This window comes from Coffea arabica, chromosome 6e, assembly GCF_036785885.1.
Source record: "Coffea arabica cultivar ET-39 chromosome 6e, Coffea Arabica ET-39 HiFi, whole genome shotgun sequence".
Taxonomy (NCBI): domain Eukaryota; kingdom Viridiplantae; phylum Streptophyta; class Magnoliopsida; order Gentianales; family Rubiaceae; genus Coffea; species Coffea arabica.
The window spans coordinates 19,120,194-19,140,542 of NC_092321.1; the positions used below are offsets into that span (position 1 = coordinate 19,120,194).

The window sequence follows — 20,349 nt, forward strand, 5'->3', positions numbered from 1 at the left end:
ACCGTCACATGTTTTTTCCCCAAGCAAAGCTACTACTTTTTCGGTTTTTCCTCTCTATGTGGAAACACATTCGATTTACATTGTTAAAAAAGAATTGTAATACCTTTTTTTTTTCTTTTTCTTTTTTCGGCATCCGCACTCCCCAATTCCTCTTTACTCACCACATCTTTTCTATTTGAAGACATGATCATCAGAAATACATCCCTATTGTTTCTTCTATTACTGGATTCATCAAATACATTTGAATAAGATTCATCTGTGTACTACGTTTATTGTTTTCTCCCTCTATGGAGTCAAGGACTTGTATTTTGGTAATCCACGACAACAATTGTTCCTCAACGGTTTAATGCCATTTTAATAAGTTGTAAAATACGTTTAATTACTTGTACAACTTTACAGCAATTGTGTGATACTCCATCACTGTTTACGTGAATTCTATTCATAATAATAATTGCGTCTTTGTTACGAGATTTTACAAATAGTTAAGTGCATCTTATAACTTGTTACTAAGCTATTGCATTGTTTAGGAACGGTTGTTCTGAGAACTTTTATTACCATTTACCCATATTTCAGACCACTTAGTCTATTATCCGTTTAAACACATCAAAAATGATTTTTCTAGCAATGCCAAATGAACGTTAGATGATGCATTTAATTCAAAATTAATTTATTCTACAAATCATATATTTCAATTACACCAAATCGACAATTATATTACCTCTACATTTTTGCTCTTTCTCAATTCAACTTTACTTTCATCAAAAATAACACACGAGACTTCTCTTAACGAGTATCTGAGTATCTTTTTTTTTTTTTTTATCGAGACGATAATTATTGTATAACCTATTCTATCCTACACTAGAGGGGAGGGGGAGTCTAAAGAGGCTTGTATTGGAAACTAGCAGGTACACATACCTTACTAGACCAAAGGGGTGCTATGGCACCACCCTTGAATTTTTTTCGCCACAAGTGGAATTTGAACCCTTACTTATGCTTGAATTTTTTTCGCTGCAAGTGGAATTTGAACCCTTACCTACAACCCAAGAAGAGACTTAAGTCTCACGTGGTGGCCACTCAGCCAAGCTCAGTGGTTAGCATCTGAGTATCTCGATTACCCATTAGCGAAACCCTTAAATAAAACATACCAAAAAAAAAAAACTTCAATTGATAAAATAATTAGTACTCATCCTCAGGCGGTTAAGACCAATGTTTTGAAAATCGGACCGGACCGGCCGGCTCGACCGATTGAACCGCGAACCGGCCATGGCACTAGTCCGGTTCAATGCTATAGTTGACTTTGTCAAAAAACCGATCAAGAACCGGTCGAACCGTAAAAACCGCCATTGAACCGGATTTCAACCTTCCTCTTTTTTTTTGCAAAATGCAGCTATCAAGATTCGAACTCAAGACCTTTGTAATAGAAGACCAATGTATTAACCATTGCACCATCACATCTTATTAGTTTTTTTTGATAACTTATTTATATAAAGCAAACACTCATATTTCTTTTTTTCATTTTTCTTACAAAATCTCATCCTCTCATGGCTCTTTCTTTTTATTTTTCAACTCTCTCTCTCTCTCTATCCTCTTTTCTTTTGTCACTCCCTTTTTAATCAAACCTCTTTATTTTTAATTTATTGATATTTTCTTCCATCTTTTAATTTTGTTTTTGTCCATTAAATTGAAAAAATTTAAAAAAGAATTATTTTTTAACCCAAATTATTTAATACCACAACCACTCACTTTTATCTCATTTTTTGTTTCTTATCAAGTTTACATTTCTATTTTCGATTTTCTTGACTTCCTTTGAACTCCAAACTTTCTTTTTTAAATTGCAATCTCTAAATCTGAAAACGTAAATTAAAATTTAAGTTCACAATATCTAAATTTTCATAGACGTGAATTTTGTATAATTTCAAAATATTGTGATATTTTTGGGTTAGATTTATATATAATTGAAATTGAGATGAAATTTATTTGTTTTAATTTATAATTTAAAAAATTTATTTTTAAAAATCTAAATTATTAAAAAATAGTAAACTTTTCATCATATAAAGTATTAAATTAGTCCATTACATGTCTTATTTTGTACATATATATATATTTATATAAATTATTTTTTAAAAAATTTATTGAACCGAGGTTGAACTGGTCCGATCGATTGAATCTCGACCCTTTCACTTCACCGGTTCAATTAACGGTCCGGTTTTTAAAACATTGTTAAGACTGGGGACTTAGACCCGTACCATATCAGGAAACTGTCCGTCACACTAGGGTGGAGTACAAAAGAATCCCCAGTCCTCCACCTTGTTTCAACCAATTATTGCACAATTTGGTAAAAGCCAGAGCTACCCCACCGCTTCTTTCTTCTTCTCTTCTTTCCTTTCTAAATCATAACAGAAAACACTCCAGTCCAGTCCCTGTTACCTGACTCTCAACCCTGTACCCTCATGAAAAAGCACACCTTTAAAATTACCAAGATAATTGATTTTATTACTGCTACCATTTTGCTATATATATATCTGCACAAATTGTGAAATCAAGAAACTTAGCTGCAACAACTAGAAATCAAATGTAGAAGATCCAAAAAAGAGAGAGAAACCAATGGCGATGAGAACGAAGATAGCTAGATCACTTCTAGGAACCGCTCTTTTCTCTACCAAAACGCAGCGCTTCGCATCTGGGTCCGGGACAAGGTATGGTTCCGAGGTCCATGCGGGCTCATTGGGGTCATTCTGGTCATCCTTTTCAACATCTGCAGCAGCTGCAGCTGCAGCCGCGGAGCCAGAGGAAGCCCACCTGGGAACGACGTCGTCTGGTGTGGAGACAGGGCTGTTTGGGATGTTGAAGGAGTATGAAGATTATAGGAGGGCCCTTTATGGTGGGCTTACTCATAAGGCTCTGCTGGTTGATGCTGCGGGCACTCTTGTTGCGCCTTCTCAACCCATGGCTCAGGTCAGTAAATTAATTCGGTCTAGTGTGTGCCCTTGAGTGTAGTGTGTGAGAAAAGATTTTTAATTGCGCTTTTGTTTGTTTGAAAGGTTTTTATTCCGCATTTATGCAAAGAAACGAGTATTTTATGACCTTTAATTAGGTGGGTTGCTCAAAAGTAACAACCTTTTAGGGGTGACTGTTCTTGTTATGATTTATGACTTTTCTATCTCATCTTCAAAATGTGAAATGGTTTTATTCCGTATTTGTTTCTACTAGTTAAGTATGTCTTTTTTCTGTTTGCTTCTTTGTTTGATTAGGGGCGTTTATCTACTTACCATATCCTGTGTATCTGATTTTTTTTTTGTGTCTATGCATGTGCATAATGTGTCCATTTGATTTCAATTTTTGATTAAAACATCCGAAAGTCCATATTTAGCTGAAGTTTTGATTTGGTAAATGTTGGAAGCTTCTAAAGATTGGCCAATTTTTGTATTCCCGTTTGAAATTAAAGACAAATTGCTCATTAGTTTCTTTTGCTTGTGCTTACCTTGATCTGTTTGTGTTGTTTCTATCCTGATGTCATTTTTATCTTGTGATTTAACCGTATTTATAGTTTCTGGACTTGTTCTTTTCTGCTACAGATTTACAGGCAAATTGGTGAGAAATATGGGGTAAAGTATTCTGAGGCAGAGATACTGAATAGATATAGATGGGCTTATGAGCAGCCTTGGGGTAGATCTCGTCTCAGGTAAGTTGTTAGTTTCTCTTTCTTCATTTGATTCATAAGTTGCATTTTTTTTTTTTTGCTTATACATACTTCTTACTTTGTTGAAGTTTGCTTATTTGATTATTGATTGTCCTGTGTTGGTTGAAGAGCATAGGGCAACTCATCAGTCCATTCTGTTTCTTGTGCTTTATCAGTGAGATGTGCGATGACCCTAAATCTCTCCACTAATCATGCCAAAACTTGACCTATTTGTTATCTGTTTCTTGTCTTCCAATTGTCCTTAAAAGTCATCAATGTCTTTGGTTCTATATCTACAACTCGTGGTTCATGAGTATTTGCAGCTTTATGTTATCTCCTGATAGCTTCCTGAGCTTCTTTCTGAGGAAAGAATTTTCCAATGTACAGATATGTTAATGACGCGAGACCATTTTGGGAGTTCATTGTCAGTTCTTCAACTGGATGTTCAGATTCTCAGTACTTAGAGGAGCTGTATCATTATTATATGACTGAAAAGGTTAGCTTGACCAATACATCTTGCTGTTCTTTATTTGGAACTAAATCCTTGTTTTATTTTTGTAATGAAGCAATCTTATGTACATCAAGTCTTTACCATTTTCAGTTTTAAATGAAAGAACTTTTTAAAAGCAGCAATTGAGAATTTGACTTAAACATTGTTTGTGTCTATCTGTAGGCTTGGCACCTTTGTGATCCAGATGCTGAGAAAGTGTTCCAAGCACTTAGGAAAGCAGGTGTAAAAGTAGCTGTTGTGTCAAACTTTGATACTAGGTTAAGACCTGTGTTGAGGGCCCTGAATTGTGATCACTGGTTTGATGCTGTTGCGGTGTCAGCTGAAGTATGTGATATTCTTTTTCTGCTTTGTATTGGTGTTGTTTTCCCTGTTTGTTTGCACTGATACGCACATTTGGCTCTTTCTCTTTCGTAAATCAGGTTGAAGCAGAAAAACCAAATCCAACCATCTTTTTAAAGGCTTGTGATTTGTTGGGAGTAAATCCTGAGGATGCGGTGCATGTTGGGGATGATCGAAGGAATGATATATGGGGTGCCAGAGATGCAGGTTGTGACGCATGGCTCTGGGGAAGTGATGTTCAATCCTTGAAAGAGGTATATCTATGTCTTTAAATATTTTTGAACTCGTTGTTTCATAGGATTACTGCCAGCTATTGAGGTTTAAAGAGAGGGAAACAATGTTCTGATTTGTGGTTAGTAGTGCAGTGTATTGGGGAGTTTTGTTTCTGATTAGTGCAGATTCTAGGATTGGGATTTAAGTGTATCATGATGCTGCAATTATATTTGATTGTCTGTTGATGCAAGATATTATTTATTTCTTTTAACTATTTACGTAAGATGATCATTCATGCATTTCCTAACTCAAAAAATTCCACTTGAGAATGCTTTAGGAATTTCCAGAAAGAAGAGCATTTAGTGTCACTTGTGCTTATTGAATCAACAGACCCCCAAAGTGAGAGTCCAGTTCTGAAACTAGAACGCACATCAGATTGACTATGTCTGACATCACACATATGGGAATAGGCATGAGTACTGACAAAATCTCTTCAAAATGGGTTGAATTCTCCCTCTGATTTCATTTCCAGGCATTGAAGTAGCTTGACCAGTTGACCCATCATTTCTCAAATAATGTCTTATGCCTGCAATTGATAAATATTAATGTGCATACACAGCTTTCTTATGTTTTCTTTGGCAAGTTTGCACCACATGCTTTTTCTTGGCATGAAAACATGACTGCTAGTTAAATACTTTCGCAATTTAGCAGGTGAAATGATCTCTGTGCTCTTTGGTGCTAATGATGTTTGTAAACTGATGCCCTAATACTGAAGTAGAAGTGAACTTCTATGAAAAAAGTTAGTAAGAGTTTCTATAAGCTAGTTTTTCCTGTTCTGGCTGGGCTTCTGGAGTGATTCTGTTGGAAAACGATGGGTCGTGCATACCTTCGAGACTTCATGTCTGGATTTCCTTTGGTGCTTTGAATGTTGAAGAGTGTGCCAGCTAGTAATTAGTCAAACAGTGGAGTATATTTGGTACTTCAATAGCTTGTGTTGATAGTCCAAGACTATACCAAAACTTTTTCGATCATCTACCATAACTGAAAAGGCTACAGTGATTTCTTTGCTCCTTAAAAGCATAAACATGAAGTGATGAAATGATTGCAATGGTGGTGCAGGTTGCGCAGAGGATAGGCGTTCAGGTATGAACGAGGATGAGCACCTCTGCCTTCAGCTGCACAATAGCCTCCATACTCTCCCCCTCATGTTTCTTGTATATATTCTTCTTTGCTAGTTGATGTGAGAACTCGGGGATGCAGAGGCTGATAATGTTGAGTAGAATAAATAGGGCAGAGAACAACTATGTAAAAGGTGTCTTTTTTTGTTCTTTTGGTTCTGCATTGCAACTTTGGTTCTTCGTGCTTATGCAAAATCATATGTTATATGACACCAAGTACTTATGCAAGCATGCACTATTCTGATATTATTTATTGAGGGTTTGTTTAAAAGCTCAGTGCTTTAGGCAAAGCTACAGTCCTCCTCGCGGATTAATTATGATGCCCCCATGATAATCAAATTCAAAGCTAGACAATTTCAGGCAAAATCATACATCTTATGGACTGATTGATACCATGGCATCATTCTATATTTGTTCTTTGTAGTTTAATCGAACATTTGGGCTCATGTATAGCAGGAAATTTTACAGCTGATTGGCAGCTTGTGATAGTATCAACTCTCAGGCTTTTCATCACTCTCAAGAACCTGAAATACACCAAATAACCTACCTTTTACCCGTAGCTACAATCTTTATACTCCATCTTCTTTAATGAAACAAGAAAACGCCTTTATCTTGAATCCACTCACCAATGAAAAACTAGCCTAAACTCTAGTTCTGATTTCGCAAACACGAGTCATATTTTATGGTGATACTCAAGTTTGAGTCAGAGCTTAACAGCTAGAAGCGTGGATGTGTTGTTGAACTTCAATTCAGAAACTTCATATTCTTTTCCTTATATAGGATTTATAATAACAAACATGAGTAAAAGCAGAGACTTGAGATAGATCCATCCATATCATTCAACAAAAGCAGTTTGCCTTCCATTTTCTTCCTGCACTACAACAATGTTTGATGAAATTCACCTGGAAATAGTTTGCTTCGTACTTCTGTATGTGTGTGTGCAGAATATGTATCCTAAGAAGAAATCAAACTAGAAATTCATCACAAAACCAAGATATGTCTCTTAAGTAAAATTATATTTCATGTACAGAACTGGTTATCAATAGCAATACGAACTCTTACACTAATAATACAAAACAAGAAAACAGAGCTGCAACTCAAGCTCGAGTAAAATATATCACGTTACGAACAAAAGTTAACAATTTGAACAACTAGGGATCTAGAATTCAAGTTCCTTGCAAAAATACTAGTACTCGACGATCTCTCCTCCTTCTACTTCCCGATGACTCAAATATGCGTCTTCATCATCATCCGCTGCCATGAATTCCTCCTTCAAGTGCAAGCCAAGCTGCTCTAAGGGGTGCAAAACTTTGCCAGTCTTTAACCCTCTCAAGACCATCACTGCTGGTCCATTGCATCCACGGACAATGTAAGAGGAAGAGCACTGACTTAGTTGCTCAAGTTCCTTGACAATCATGAGATTGTCTTCAAGATCAACTGTGCTTTCCATCATCTGTAAGGCAACTCGGGCAGCTTCTCTTTCTTTCTGCCTCAATTCGGCTTCTTTCTTCTTCAATTGCTCAGCTTCTTTTAGCGTCTCTTCCTCTTTGCCCTGTTTTTGTACCAGTCTCTCCTCTCCTTGATCGACATCAGCTCTCTCAGCCTTTGCTATGGAAATAATTTCGGCAAAGCGGGGTGTTAGGCTCGCGGCACATAAAGCGGTCTTCAAAACGTATTCGTCAGCAACATTAGCTCGTCTTGTACAGCAGCTCTGCTCACTAGATTTCATCAGAGTACCCTTGTCCTGCTGCTGCTTAGGCTTAAAAGTAACTGCAGCAGTCTTGTTCTTGCTGCGTTGCAATCTTTTTAACGTATCTAAAATTCTCTTCCTTTTCCCATTCGTTTCTTTACCGTCTAGAACTACAAGGACTTGGGCCGCTCCTTTCTTGCTGCTCCCATTGATTCGAGATGTAAATTTTGTATCTGCTAAATTGTCTCTCTTCCCGACCGTGTCTTTTTTAGCAACAACCATGTTGGACTGTAACAGGGGAAACCCGCCCTACAACGATCGACGCTCAAATCTCCGATGTTACCAAACCCGAGAACCAATATAGCAAAATCAGTGAGTTTGCAAAAGAACCCCTGATATGATCGAAGAAATATGGGTTCTGAGAAAGATGAAGAAGTTCTTGAGGCTATGATAATAGTCTGCTTATTCTTCAAGCTCCAAAGAACGAAACCCTGGAGGATCGATTTGATCACTTGCTTCTTAATTTCTGCTAGGAGTTCTCTTTTGTTGTGGAAAGAACAATGAATGCCGTGGTTGTTAAATAGTACCAAGCTAAAGATCCTTTAGCAATTAGGAAAGCAGTGGTTTAATCCTTTTCCTATGTTGTTCGGGAATCAGTCTGGCGGCAAATTCAAATACAAAGTATAACGGCTAGAGTTTTGATCTTTTATTTGGGTCTTTCAGGTTCAGCCCTTTTGCGTTTGGGGAATTTTATTTCAGTTCCTTTTCTTGAACAATGAATAAACTTGATACCAATTCAGACAGCTCCATGCCTCCCCGAATTCACTCAGTGAGAACCCTAAAATTTTCACATTTTCTTAGCCTTTTGTTTATTCTCACTTCCCCTTGTTAAGTGAAAATGTGTTAACCATTTGTTTTCAACAAAGGAAGGTTTTGATATTACGTGTATTTGGGTGAACGATATGTATATACGTGTATGTGTTGGAAGTACGGTTGAGCGCGGTAATTGAACTAGGATTATTTTATTTCTTTGCCTACATTTCATACTTTCCTTGGAAATATTAAAATTTCTATGCATTTTTACAAGCAAGTACAGTTTTAAATTCATTTTCTTAGTATGAGTTAGTGTACGGTAAATTTGGCACGCATTATCGATGTGGGACCCGCTAGTGCGATAAATGTGGTGATTAAAAGTGAGTGTTAGATGATTTTAAGTATGTGATTAGAAGTGATAGTAATAAGTTAGTGATTATAAGTTAAAAACCCTAGTATACGCGATTTAAGAAAAATCGGCTCGAACCGACGGGTACCGTTTGTTACCGGATAAACACACCACTTGACCCATACTTTATTACCTTAATCTTCTCATTTTATTTCAGCTAATTAACCCTCAAAATATCTCATACATCAGCCACAATATTTGACTAAAAAAACAAGAGAGAAAAGAAAAAAATTGACTTCCAATCCAAGGGTGACATTTGTCCACTTTGACCCAAATTACTTCCTACCATTTTAACCTTCTTGAAGCTTCAATTGAGCCCCCATTTCCAGCCCTCCAGCCATGAGAGTGAGAGAGAAAACAAGAGAAAGAAAGCTCTAATTCCATCTTGGGTTTTGTTTGATTTAGTGAGAAAACAAGAAAACTAAACCGATTAACTTGCAAATTGAAAGTTTGGGAAGTTTAAGGAACCAAAAATTTCAAGGAGTAGTGGAGGATCACTCTTGCAAGGCCTTGTCTTGAGGTATAGTGGCTGATCACCCTTTCTTTTCCATTAATCATGATTAAGTTGGGTATTAATGTTAGAATTGTGCTTGTGATGCTTGTTTGAAATGGTTTTGATGATTGGAGGGAAGAATATTGAGTTAGGGTTTTGATTTATTCACTCATATTTCTTGTGAGTTAGGTGTTATATGGTGTATATATATGGTATATAATCTTCTAAAGGAGAAAGTAGTGGTGGTTTTAAGGTAAAAATGTGAATTATAGCTTGATGTAGCAAAATTCCAGATTTCTGGAAATTGAAGCTTCAGTTCTGCCCGGTTCTAGTTCCCTATGTTAGAGGCCGAATTAGGCTTAGTACAAAACATGAAAGTTGTAGATAATGATGTTTTATAGTTGTCTACAAAATTTCAGCTCAATCGGAGCAACGTAACCTGTGAAACGACAAAAATACCCTTGACTGCCATAGGTAGAGTCCTGTGGACAGCGTTGACCTTTCACCAATCTGACCGCATTTGTTTACCCTAATCTGTACTCAATTAGCCTTTGGTCAAAACACAAAAGTTGTATTACTATGTCTTAGCTTTCCAACGCCCCTGGAATCATCTCGTTTGGACTTCGGTAGCCTAAGTTATGGTTGTTTACGTATAGTGTAGTTAACTAGCCCGAATGTGAGATTTTGGTTCTGTAAATGGCAATTTTGACTTAGATACACTACAAAATGGACTGAGGGGTCTTCATCAAAGTTGTAGGCCTTTGTCTTCGCTTCGAAACGGTATAAATTTCACCTCAATCCGATAAACGTAGCTTCGGTTGTGTCCGTTACGTAAAACAACATCAAATCTGTCTTTTGTTTCTTGACTCAACCTTCATTTCCGCACATGTTCCTAGCTTGATTTTGTACTTGTATGACTTGGAGTCTATGGAATGGCTATTGAAATGAGATGATTTTGTGTATGATTTTGGGTTTGATTGAGGAAAAGAATGAAGCCATAGATGGCTGGAAAATAGGTAAATACAAAGGGCGTGCTGCCCAAATTTACGCTCGAGAACTAGATCGATATACTTGCCACTTGAGTAAGGCTTGAGAGCGAATACCACGTGAACCATTTAGGGTATTTACATTTTCTTTGCCACTTCAACTCAAATAGCGATTTTAAAGTTTTACAAGTGAGTCTAAGTTTTACAAATATTTTACTTATGTCCTTTGGTTTCCATGTACTCTTTTCACTACCAAAATCATATTTATACTTTGTACTAGTACGTATTCGACTTTTCTTTGACTCACTTACATTCTTGATGGTTGAAACATAATGTGTTCGTTTGATTATATTAGGATACCTTGGTGATTGAGGGTGAATCCGGAAGGAAACTTTGGACGTTATTTTGTTTAAATAGGTGAGTGTTCCTTGTTTGTTATATTTTCATTGACTATGTGGCTTGTTCTTGATTATATGATTTGTTATGAACGAATGATAACATGTTAAATGTTTTTAATGATTGCTTCAAATGAGTTTTCTAAGCGAGTGTGTACTTTATCGCACTCGACCTAAATGAATGTGAAATTTTCAATAATTAAATAATGAAATGTTAGTTGTGCATGATGTAAGCCTTTTTGCTGAATTGGGCCCTACCCTTCATTACCGATCGACTCGAGTCAGAAGCGGATTCGGTCGGGCGATATGGTGACCCTGGGTGTGAACGTTTGGTATACTCGAGTATTACCTTGTTGTCGGGTGGAGCCTGACCAACGTCCAGGAGAGGGTGAATGAAATGAACGAACGAATGTCAATGCAAACGGAGGTTTTACTTACAAAAATATATTTTAAATGATTGGAGGAATAAGGGGAATGACAGGAGAATGAACGAACGAATGAACGAACGAATAGCTCCATGTAAGTCTGTATCCTTTTAATGAATGTGTTGTTATCGCTTTCCCTTGTAAATGTTTCTTGAACTGGATTGATTATTTGATTATGTGTTCGGAACCTCACTGAGCTTTTAACTCATCCCTTTAGTTTTGTTTTCCTTAACAGGGGAAGGCGAGTAAGGACGAGAGCTCGGTAGAGACTAGTCTAGACTAGTTTCTTTGATTTTGTAATGGTTCTCGCCCTAGTGCTCGGCACGGGTTGGATATATGGTGAATTGAGAACCTTTATATATTCGATATTTGTACTCCCTTTTGAGATAGTAATGTACATAAGTTTTACTTTAAGTTTTGAATCATCGTTATATTTATTCTTGTGGGTTTATTCTGGTTTTGTTTAAGGGTTGAAGTGAACGACTAAGTCCCGACAAGAGTTAGGCAGGCGGTCTGCCGAACCCTTTGGTTCGCCTTAGGGGGAGGTGGGGCTGTCACACACTCAATGTTGGGAGAGGTTTTGGTGAAAGTAAAGTTGGGATAGATTTTAGATATTTGACAAAGGTAAATGTGATCTTTGATCTTTCTTTCCCTCCTTCTCTCTTCACATGTGATAGATTAATCCACTTTCTATGAGTTGTGTGGTTTGGGCATATTAGATCATAATAATGAAGCGCCCCTTGTGACGGTTGAATTTGACAAGGGGAGGTTGGAATTTAGGAAAAGGTTAATCACAAAAATTCCCCTTAGGTTTAACGAATTTTGCACTTTACTCCCTAATATTTTTTTTCCTCAGTTTATCTCCTAAACCGTTTGTTAACTTTAATCTTGTATAATGGAAATATCAAAAAGATATTTATACCCCTAGGGGTTAACTCTCCAATTAATCCCCTTACGGTATCAACATGTTTTGCACTTTATCCTCTAATGTCATTTTTCTCTAGATTTATCTATTTTTTTTCCTAAAACCACTTAAGACAGATAATATTTAAAAATATCAGTATCCCTAACATAATAATAAAAATTATTGTGTATTTATGGATATACGTCTTGTTAAATTTTTTCTCTATAATTATAAGCTTTTAGATAGAGGAAATCTATCTAAAAGATCAAAGATCAACATTTACCTTTGTCAAATATCTAAAATCGATCCCAACTTTACTTTCACCAAAACCTCTCCCAACATTGAGTGAATTCAGGGAGGCATGGAGCTGTCTGAATTGGTATCAAGTTTATTCATTGATCAAGAAAAGGAACTGAAATAAAATTCCCCAAACGCCAAAGGGCTGAACCTGAAAAACCCCCAAATAAAAGATCAAAACTCTAGCCGTTATACTTTGTATTTGAATTTGCCGCCAAACTGATTCCCGAACAACATAGGAAAAGGATTAGGAAACCACTAACTTTCCTAATTTTTTTTTTTGACAACACAGAGGTATCTGAGTTTTCGGGTTGGTAATACCTAATGACCCAACTTTCCTAATTGCTAATGGATCTTTATCTTGGTACTATTTAACAACCATGGCATTCATTGTTCTTTTCACAAAAAAAGAGAACTACTAGCAGAAATTAACAACCACGACATTCAATTTAGGAAATCTTCTGCAATTCAACTTGTTTTTATTAAGTATTTATTTTCTAAAATAAATATTTTAGTTTTATTCAAAATTTTTAATCCTAAAATGAATAAAAAATTATTAAACCTTTGAACCGGAGTCGAACCGGTTGAATCAGTCAAACCGTGAACCGAAAGGTTCTCCGATTCACTCTCCGGTCCGAATTTAAAAACATTGATCTTAAGAAGATGTATGGTGATATAACTTTTTGTCATTTTTTGAAATTTCATTTTTACCCTTAGAAGCAAGGGTAAAATGGTCCAATCATACTAAAAAACAATTATCTTTTCTAATTTTTATAAGAAAATTTAAATTAGGATTAAATGCGCTAAACTCCCCTGTATTTTGCCCAAATTGCAATTTATCTCCTAGACTCATCAAATAGTGACTTAACCACCATTAGTACTTTTTTTTTGGAAAAAAGTACACTTCTTATGTTGTTTTACTTTTCTCCTTGTTCAATGATTCATTTTTTTAACTCCTACTTTAATTTCCTTTTTCTTTTTTTTTTCACTTCTCTCATCTCACTGTTTTTGTCACTTTCGTATTGCATTACTATTTGTATGCTTATTATAATATATTATTTTTCTTCTGCTTGTATTTCATTCTTGTTGTAATTTATTTATTTACACTATTAGGTAATTCATGACAAACGACATAGGATGAGAAAATTTTATATGCTTGTCATAATGAAAAAGATATAAAATCCAGAAATTTAATTTTTCCAAAGATATGAACAAACTAGTATTTATAATTACTTAATATTTGAAAATACATACCAAATAAAAAAGAACATAAATTTTACTCCACTTAAAAGCCGTTATCACCGAATAGCATGTTTCAAATTTAGAATTTGAGTTTCATATTCAATTCAAAAATAGGAAATCTAAAATCGACAAACTAGGAGATAAATATCTATTTGGGGAGGGGGGGGGGGCGGAATTCAATTACAAAATTGGAGTATTGAAAGTGAATGTCGCACCAAAACCTAACAACATAAAATCATAAAATTGGAGAGACACTCTCTCCATTTTTCTCTTGGAAGTCACTTTCTCTCTCTATATTTCTCTTTAGTATTGGAAAATCAGTACAATTAGACATGCAGTAGAATAAAAGGAGATTTATATGAAGAAATTTTGCAATTGGAGCAAAAAGGCAAAGATCCATAGAAGCAAGTTTCTTTTAAGGGTTAAAGATTTATCAAAGCACTTTATCAAAAAAAAAAAAAAGATTTATCAAAGCAGTCCACTTTTTTATATGCGATTATTAATGATGACATAATTTAATATTCAAGGTAACAACATTCTTCAATCTTGTTTTAAAATTTATACTCAAGAGGAATGAAAAAAGGAAACATTTTTCAGTTAAAGAGGGAAACTTCTTCTAATACAACATTATTGTACTAATAATGTAACGATTCAACCTGACCCTACAGGTGGATCGCCCCTTGCCTGGTAGAAAACTAAAGGCTCAGAAAACTAAAATCATAAAACTTACACATTAAAAAAAAGACCCCTAAAATCCTCATAGAAATCAATTTTTCAAGAATATTATAAGAATTAATCTTCTATATACTGACAGTGTATACACTTTCACCATTGGATGTACAACACATAATCTGAATTTGAATTTGAAAATCAAATTTTGTATATGAGTCGGGCATCTAACCATGATAGTGTATACACTGTCAGTGTATATAAGATTTACTCGTACTATAAATCCTAAAATCCTCATAGAAATCAATTTTCCAATAATACTATAAAACTTATACAAAATTGCTAGAGAATAATATAAGATTAACTATAATGTAAATTTAAATTTTGACCAAAATCATGTGCATGGAGTCCCAAACTCTTTGATGTTTCGAGTCAATCCTTTAGATGTAAATTATGATATTTCTAGTTGAGTCTCCTCTGTTGAAAACATTTAGCAAAACTTGATGAGTTGATGCTCAATGAGACTCTTTGGGTGTACAAATGGCATTAAACAAAAATATTAACAAGTCGTGATAGAGATTCAAAATTAATATTTTAAATATTTTTCAAAAATTATCAAAATTTTTAAATATCTTCATAAGATTAAAGATCGAGCAGTAAAATATTTATAAAGTCGTGATAATTGGATGTATTTTATCAAAACTTGATCGATCCAGCTGATTCAAACAAAAACTCGCACAACTTCAAACAAAAATTGCAGAATTTACCCTTAGAAAATTGATATCCAAGCCAATTTTATGAACGGAAAATCTAATAGAAAAAAAATGTTAAAGCTAATTTTGAATTGTCAATATAATTTATCAAAATTTATCCATATTGCAATAGAGGTATAAATTCATGACACCTATCTTCGTCCAAATTTGAAATTATTTTGTTCTACTTTCAATTGGTTTTTTACACTTGGGATGCATTTGAGTATTAATGCTTGAACTGGCAAAACATTTACACACAGTACACACAGTAGCAGCTATGGGGAGTGATAACAATTCGGCGGAAGGGATGGCAATCGACGACGACAACGAGGAGGCGGCGCCACCGTCTGAGCCACCGCAACAGATGTTAACTAAAATTCCCGACACTGACTTAACAAACGAAAGAGAGCTGAAGAAATTGAAGCTTGCCGAGGTAGAAGATAAAGAAGAAGACAAGAGCAGAAAAGTAGCTGTAGCTGCTCTCCCCTTAGCCATGGCTGCTCCAACAAGCAGTGATGACGAGGAGACCATTGAGGAGAATCCGCACCCTATTGGTAAACTTGTTAGGGTTTCTGGAAAAGGAACAGGCAGGAGGAAGCATTACAAATCTTTTGGATATGATGGAAATCGGTATGATCTGGTAAGAAATATTCAAAATTTCCTCTTTCTTTAATTGCATGATAGCTCATTATATAACTGTTCTGTAATACTGTAGGAGGATCCTGTGCTCTTAGCTCCTTATGAACCAAATCAGAAACCTGACCTGGCCATAATTAAGGTAATTTCTGAATTTTGTTAACCAAGTTGTCCTGGATGAATGTGAAAGATAAAGTTACATGCTTTGATTTTTGATTTTATTGTAGATTAATTATGAGATGGAAAAACATTGATAATTATTTTCAAGGTTTTACTACTCTTGTTTCAATTCTTTTGACCCCAGTGTTGGTTCTTGATCCAAAGATTTTGTTTTAGCACTAGTCTGTTGTCTGCTAAGCTGTGATTGATCTTTCATAATCTTTGTTGGGGTGTTAGGCTTTGGAACTGTATAGTTTGTCAAATAGGCTCCTATTCAGCTTCTGTCTTCAAAATAAGTCCCTCTGCAGTGTGCTTTTTGAAATAGTTTTGTTATTCTCTAGGTCCTCATGTTTTCCTCCTACGATGATTTACGACTGATGCTACACCATTTGTCGGTTTTATTAGAGAGGTGATCCTATTGGTTAATGCAGGTCATTATAGATTTCCACACTTTTTGAATCAACCAAACTAATTGATAACTTTAATCATGTAAATGTTTAGACCTTCCACTTTCTGTTTCTTCTTTTGTGTTAAATGGAGATCTCTCAAAATATTGGTTTTAGTTCTTTAGAAAAGGAACAGGTGAATTAGCTCTGTTCAACTTCCCACCGCGGTTAGAAGCCAATTCTGCACATACAGTAGCAGCAGCTATGAACTATCAACTAGATTGCTAGCAGTCCTTTTTTTTTTTCCTGCTTTTTTAATGCATCTTCTCTTCCATGTCATTTTACTGTTGAAGCAGAACAAACTGCAAATCTTTTTGGTGGCCAATGCACCATCACTCACTAGAATAATGACTAACAAGAACCCCCTCTTGTTTTGTTGTGTATCTGTGTTGGATGAGATCGTTAACAAGTTCAAAATCTCCAAATCAATAGGTGTATTAGTGAAAATTTTTAAAATTTAGCTTTTATATTGGGAAGTCCATGTCACACTACATAGATCAGGATGAGAATATAACTTTAGAAAGAAAACTTCAAAAATTTTTTCCGATATTTACTTCTCTAATATGCTTTAGTTTTTGTTGTCTTTCTAATATCTCTAATACACACAAAACTGCTCATTTACTCATAAAAACTCTTGCGAATACTAATGCAGTGAATGCACATGAACTCAGATGGAAGTTCAGTTCCACAACCCTGATCTGTGATCTGTTTACCTCTTGCCATCACTTTGGTGCTGTTTTCGCACAATTGATGAACTGTCATTCTGTAATGTAGGACATAACTCAAACAAAAGGTGGGAGGATGATGGTAATTGGGCAAAGATTTTATCGTCCTGGAGAGGCAGAAAAGAAAGATGGTGGATTTTGGCAATCCAATAATACAAGAGAGCTGTTTTACAGCTTTCATAAGGATGAGTTTCCGGCAGAGTCTGTCATGCACAGATTTGTGGTGCATTTTATACCTCCAAAAATGCAGATCCCACCCAGAACAGAGCAGCCTGGTTTCATTGTGCAAAAGATGTATTTAACTAAACGAAAACTGCTCTTCAAGCTTAAAGATGCTGGAGCCAATAAAGAAGAAGAGATTGATCTCCTTGTTCAGAAGACAAAATCACGGCTAGGAAATCTGCCTAACATTCAGCCTAAGGATGCTGTTGCTCATTAGGGACATCTATGCTTTTTTTTTTTTGTCAAAACGATAACATTTGTATTGATTTAAAACTTGATAATACAAGTATGCTTTACAAAAGGGGCTAGCTGTCCTCACAATCCTTTCTTGCTAGATCTTTAATCCAGCTTGGGAAATTTGATTCCCAATATACATCATTAACTAGCTTCAAGGCAAATTTTGCTAGCCTATGACACACTTCATTTCCTTCCCTATATATAAAGGAGAAATTGCATTGATCAAAAAACTCCCTCAGCTTTTGTATGTCCTCCAATATCACAGCACAGTTGTAGTTGTTGCATGAGACTATTAGGATGCAGTCAATCACACTTTTGCAGTCTGATTGTATTTCAATCTTCCACCAGCCTGCTTCTTTTCCTAGCTGCATTGCTGCTCTGATTGCCGTAGCCTCCTCTAGTTCTGGTTACCCTATCTTCTCCTCCATTATGGCCCAAACTTTCATGATCTCTCCTTTCCAGTTCCTAGCAACAATTCCTTTATCAGTTCTGATCATCTGTGCTGAAATTGCAGCATCAGTGTTTATCTTGTACACACCTTCTATTGGAGGCTTCCATCTTCTAAAATGCTGATTGGGGGTTGCTTCAGCAATGCCAGCTCTTCCTTCTAGTTCCACAGCTTCCTTGAATTCCATCCATTCTTGTTGAGCTTTCCTTCGACTGTGATTTCCTCCACTTTTGCATTGTCGAAAATGATCTTGTTCCTTGCTTTCCAGATTTGCCAGAGGATATTGATTGTTAGTTCTATATGCTCCTTACCATTGGCTCTTTGAGTTGCTTCTAAGAGTCCTTCCCACCATCTCCAGAAGCAAGCTTGCAGGTCTATTAATCCATCCCAGCTGATTGGACTGAGTTTCCAAATCTTCTTAGCATAGTCACATTCAAAAAACAGATGCTCTAGAGTTTCAATTCCATCCCCACAGCTTGTGCATATGTTGTCCCCCTTCCCTGTTCTTCTGTGCACCAAGTCATTAACTGGAATACAGTTTTGCAGACATTTCCAAATAAAGTGTTTCAGTTTGTGTTTAACATTTGTTCCCCACACTTTTTTCCACAAACTTTCCTTCCTGTTATGGCTACTTGTCTGCTCCTTGATCTGCACTGTTTTTGTTGCCTGTGCCTCCATTTCCTTTGCTAGTGCATAACCTGATCTCACTGTGTACTCTCCAGTCTTTGAGTGGTTCCAGATTAGCCTGTCCTTTCTTTGGTATATACTGAGTGGTATTTTTGCAATCTTTTGGGCCATCTCTCTACTAAATATTTTATTCAGTAGCTCCTTACCCCATTGTCCTTGTTTCATCAAATCTTTGACATATTGGACGTCCCCATTTGCTGCTCTATCTTGTTCCACTCTGCCATCTCTTGAATCTGGTATCCATCTGTCTTGCCACACCATGATAGTACTCCCATCCCCAACTTGTTTTCTTATGCCATTTATCAAAAGGAATCTTGCACTCAGTAGGCTCTTCCATAGGTATGATGCTGATGTAGAAGCTTGCCTCATCCAATCCTGTTCTCTTTTCATGTATTTTGCTCTCATAACTCTACTAACAAGCCTATTAGGCTGAGCAATGATCCTCCACAGTTGCTTTGCTAGTAAGGCTGTGTTGAGCATTTCCAGGTCCCTGAAGCCTAGTCCTCCCTTTTCTTTAACCTCAGTGAGTGCACTCCATTTGGTCCAATGTATTTTCCTTTGATGCTCATCTGCCCCCACCAAAACCTTGCCATTTAGGGACATCTATGCAACTAACAAGATTCTAGGTAATGTAACATGTGTACTGTGCCTTTGATGCTCATTCTGTACAAATTTACTCGAATGAATATGAGCTGCTTTTTTTCCTTTTTTTTTTCCCCTAATGTACGAATCTTAGTTTTCTCAATTCTGAGTTGTAACTCTAATTTTAACCTTTATTACCCTGCTTTGACGTAATTTCCTTTTGTTATGCGATCATGTAATTTTGATAGCTTCAGAGCTTTGTGTACCCCTTAGTTTGTTGCTCTGAGTTATTGAAACAATGGAAAGAAGTTGCTATAATTTCTTTGTTTTATTTATCTCTCGTCTGGTCATCTGTACTGATGTATCAACACCATGAGCAAGAGCTGTAAGGCAGGCTCAAAGGCTCAGCATTGTTTGTTATTTTTAGACGTCCCAAATTTAGAGTATGAATTCTTGAGCATGAATAACAGCACAAGCTTTGAATTCACAACCTTGATATAATAGAAGCCTTAGACCTTCAACTTAAACATCAGTAAGATTTTGTTTATTCCTTAATTTAAGGCTTGTAATCAGCAGATATATTATCAGGCAAATTCGAGCTTAATCCATCAGTAGAATTCAGTTCACAGAAAGCACAAGTGACTAATGAAAGTGACTCTTTTAGGGGCTGTTGCTTAATCCCCAGTAATTAGTTGCCAATTGCCAATGGCCATGAGGGAAACAATAATTTTTTCATCTATTAATTTTCATTTTATATCTTTATAGATGGTGGTACTTAGTAGCATGTAGATTAGCTCCAATTGGGCTAATATAGAGTTGCCTTCAATTTTACCAAAATAGAAGGAACATATATATTGTCTTAAATGGATCAAAATCAAATAGCTCCTTCCTCTTTATCTTTTGGCCTATTGCAGTCAGAATCGCAAAACAATTTCTATAAAAAGAGTAACCATTGTTTCAATTTCTTAAATCGAAGTGGAACGTGTACTCTACTATTATGAACTTACTAGAACAGCACGAACTGATCCATTATTAAGATTACTCGTCAAATTCCTCAATCAGTTGAAAAAGCTAATTATCAAAGAGATACAAGAGATAACGAGCAAGGTCACTTCAAGGTATTAAACTATTCGCAAACTGTTGCATATGAATAAGAAAATGATCTGGTGGCATATGTAGAGACCTATGAGGACATCACTGTGTAGCTTAAAG

At 35.9% G+C, this 20,349-nt stretch overlaps 2 protein-coding genes across 2 annotated transcripts; both read left to right on the forward strand.

Moving 5' to 3' along the window:
- Positions 1 to 2,319: 2,319 nt before the first annotated feature.
- Positions 2,320 to 6,130, forward strand: LOC113695606 (uncharacterized). Its single transcript, XM_027214733.2, has 6 exons — positions 2,320 to 2,955; positions 3,576 to 3,682; positions 4,067 to 4,175; positions 4,353 to 4,514; positions 4,610 to 4,783; positions 5,862 to 6,130. The coding sequence occupies exons 1-6, from the start codon at positions 2,605 to 2,607 to the stop codon at positions 5,889 to 5,891; spliced, it is 933 nt and encodes a 310-aa protein (XP_027070534.1). The 5' UTR covers positions 2,320 to 2,604; the 3' UTR covers positions 5,892 to 6,130.
- A 9,025-nt stretch (positions 6,131 to 15,155) lies between these two features.
- On the forward strand, positions 15,156 to 17,504 carry LOC113695316 (ASI1-immunoprecipitated protein 3-like). Its single transcript, XM_027214357.2, has 3 exons — positions 15,156 to 15,635; positions 15,711 to 15,773; positions 17,011 to 17,504. Exons 1-3 carry the CDS (start codon positions 15,225 to 15,227, stop codon positions 17,398 to 17,400), a joined length of 864 nt encoding a protein of 287 aa, XP_027070158.2. The 5' UTR covers positions 15,156 to 15,224; the 3' UTR covers positions 17,401 to 17,504.
- The last annotated feature ends 2,845 nt before the right edge of the window (positions 17,505 to 20,349 follow it).

Bases quoted from the DNA above. Each gene is read 5' to 3' on its own strand.
- LOC113695606 (XM_027214733.2), top strand. From the start codon at position 2,605: ATGGCGATGAGAACGAAGATAGCTAGATCACTTCTAGGAACCGCTCTT. The intron at 2,956-3,575 runs GTCAGTAAATTA...TTTCTGCTACAG, and splicing joins CTTCTCAACCCATGGCTCAG to ATTTACAGGCAAATTGGTGA. The intron at 4,176-4,352 runs GTTAGCTTGACC...GTCTATCTGTAG, and splicing joins ATTATTATATGACTGAAAAG to GCTTGGCACCTTTGTGATCC.
- LOC113695316 (XM_027214357.2), top strand. From the start codon at position 15,225: ATGCTTGAACTGGCAAAACATTTACACACAGTACACACAGTAGCAGCT. The intron at 15,636-15,710 runs GTAAGAAATATT...GTAATACTGTAG, and splicing joins ATGGAAATCGGTATGATCTG to GAGGATCCTGTGCTCTTAGC. The intron at 15,774-17,010 runs GTAATTTCTGAA...TCTGTAATGTAG, and splicing joins CTGACCTGGCCATAATTAAG to GACATAACTCAAACAAAAGG.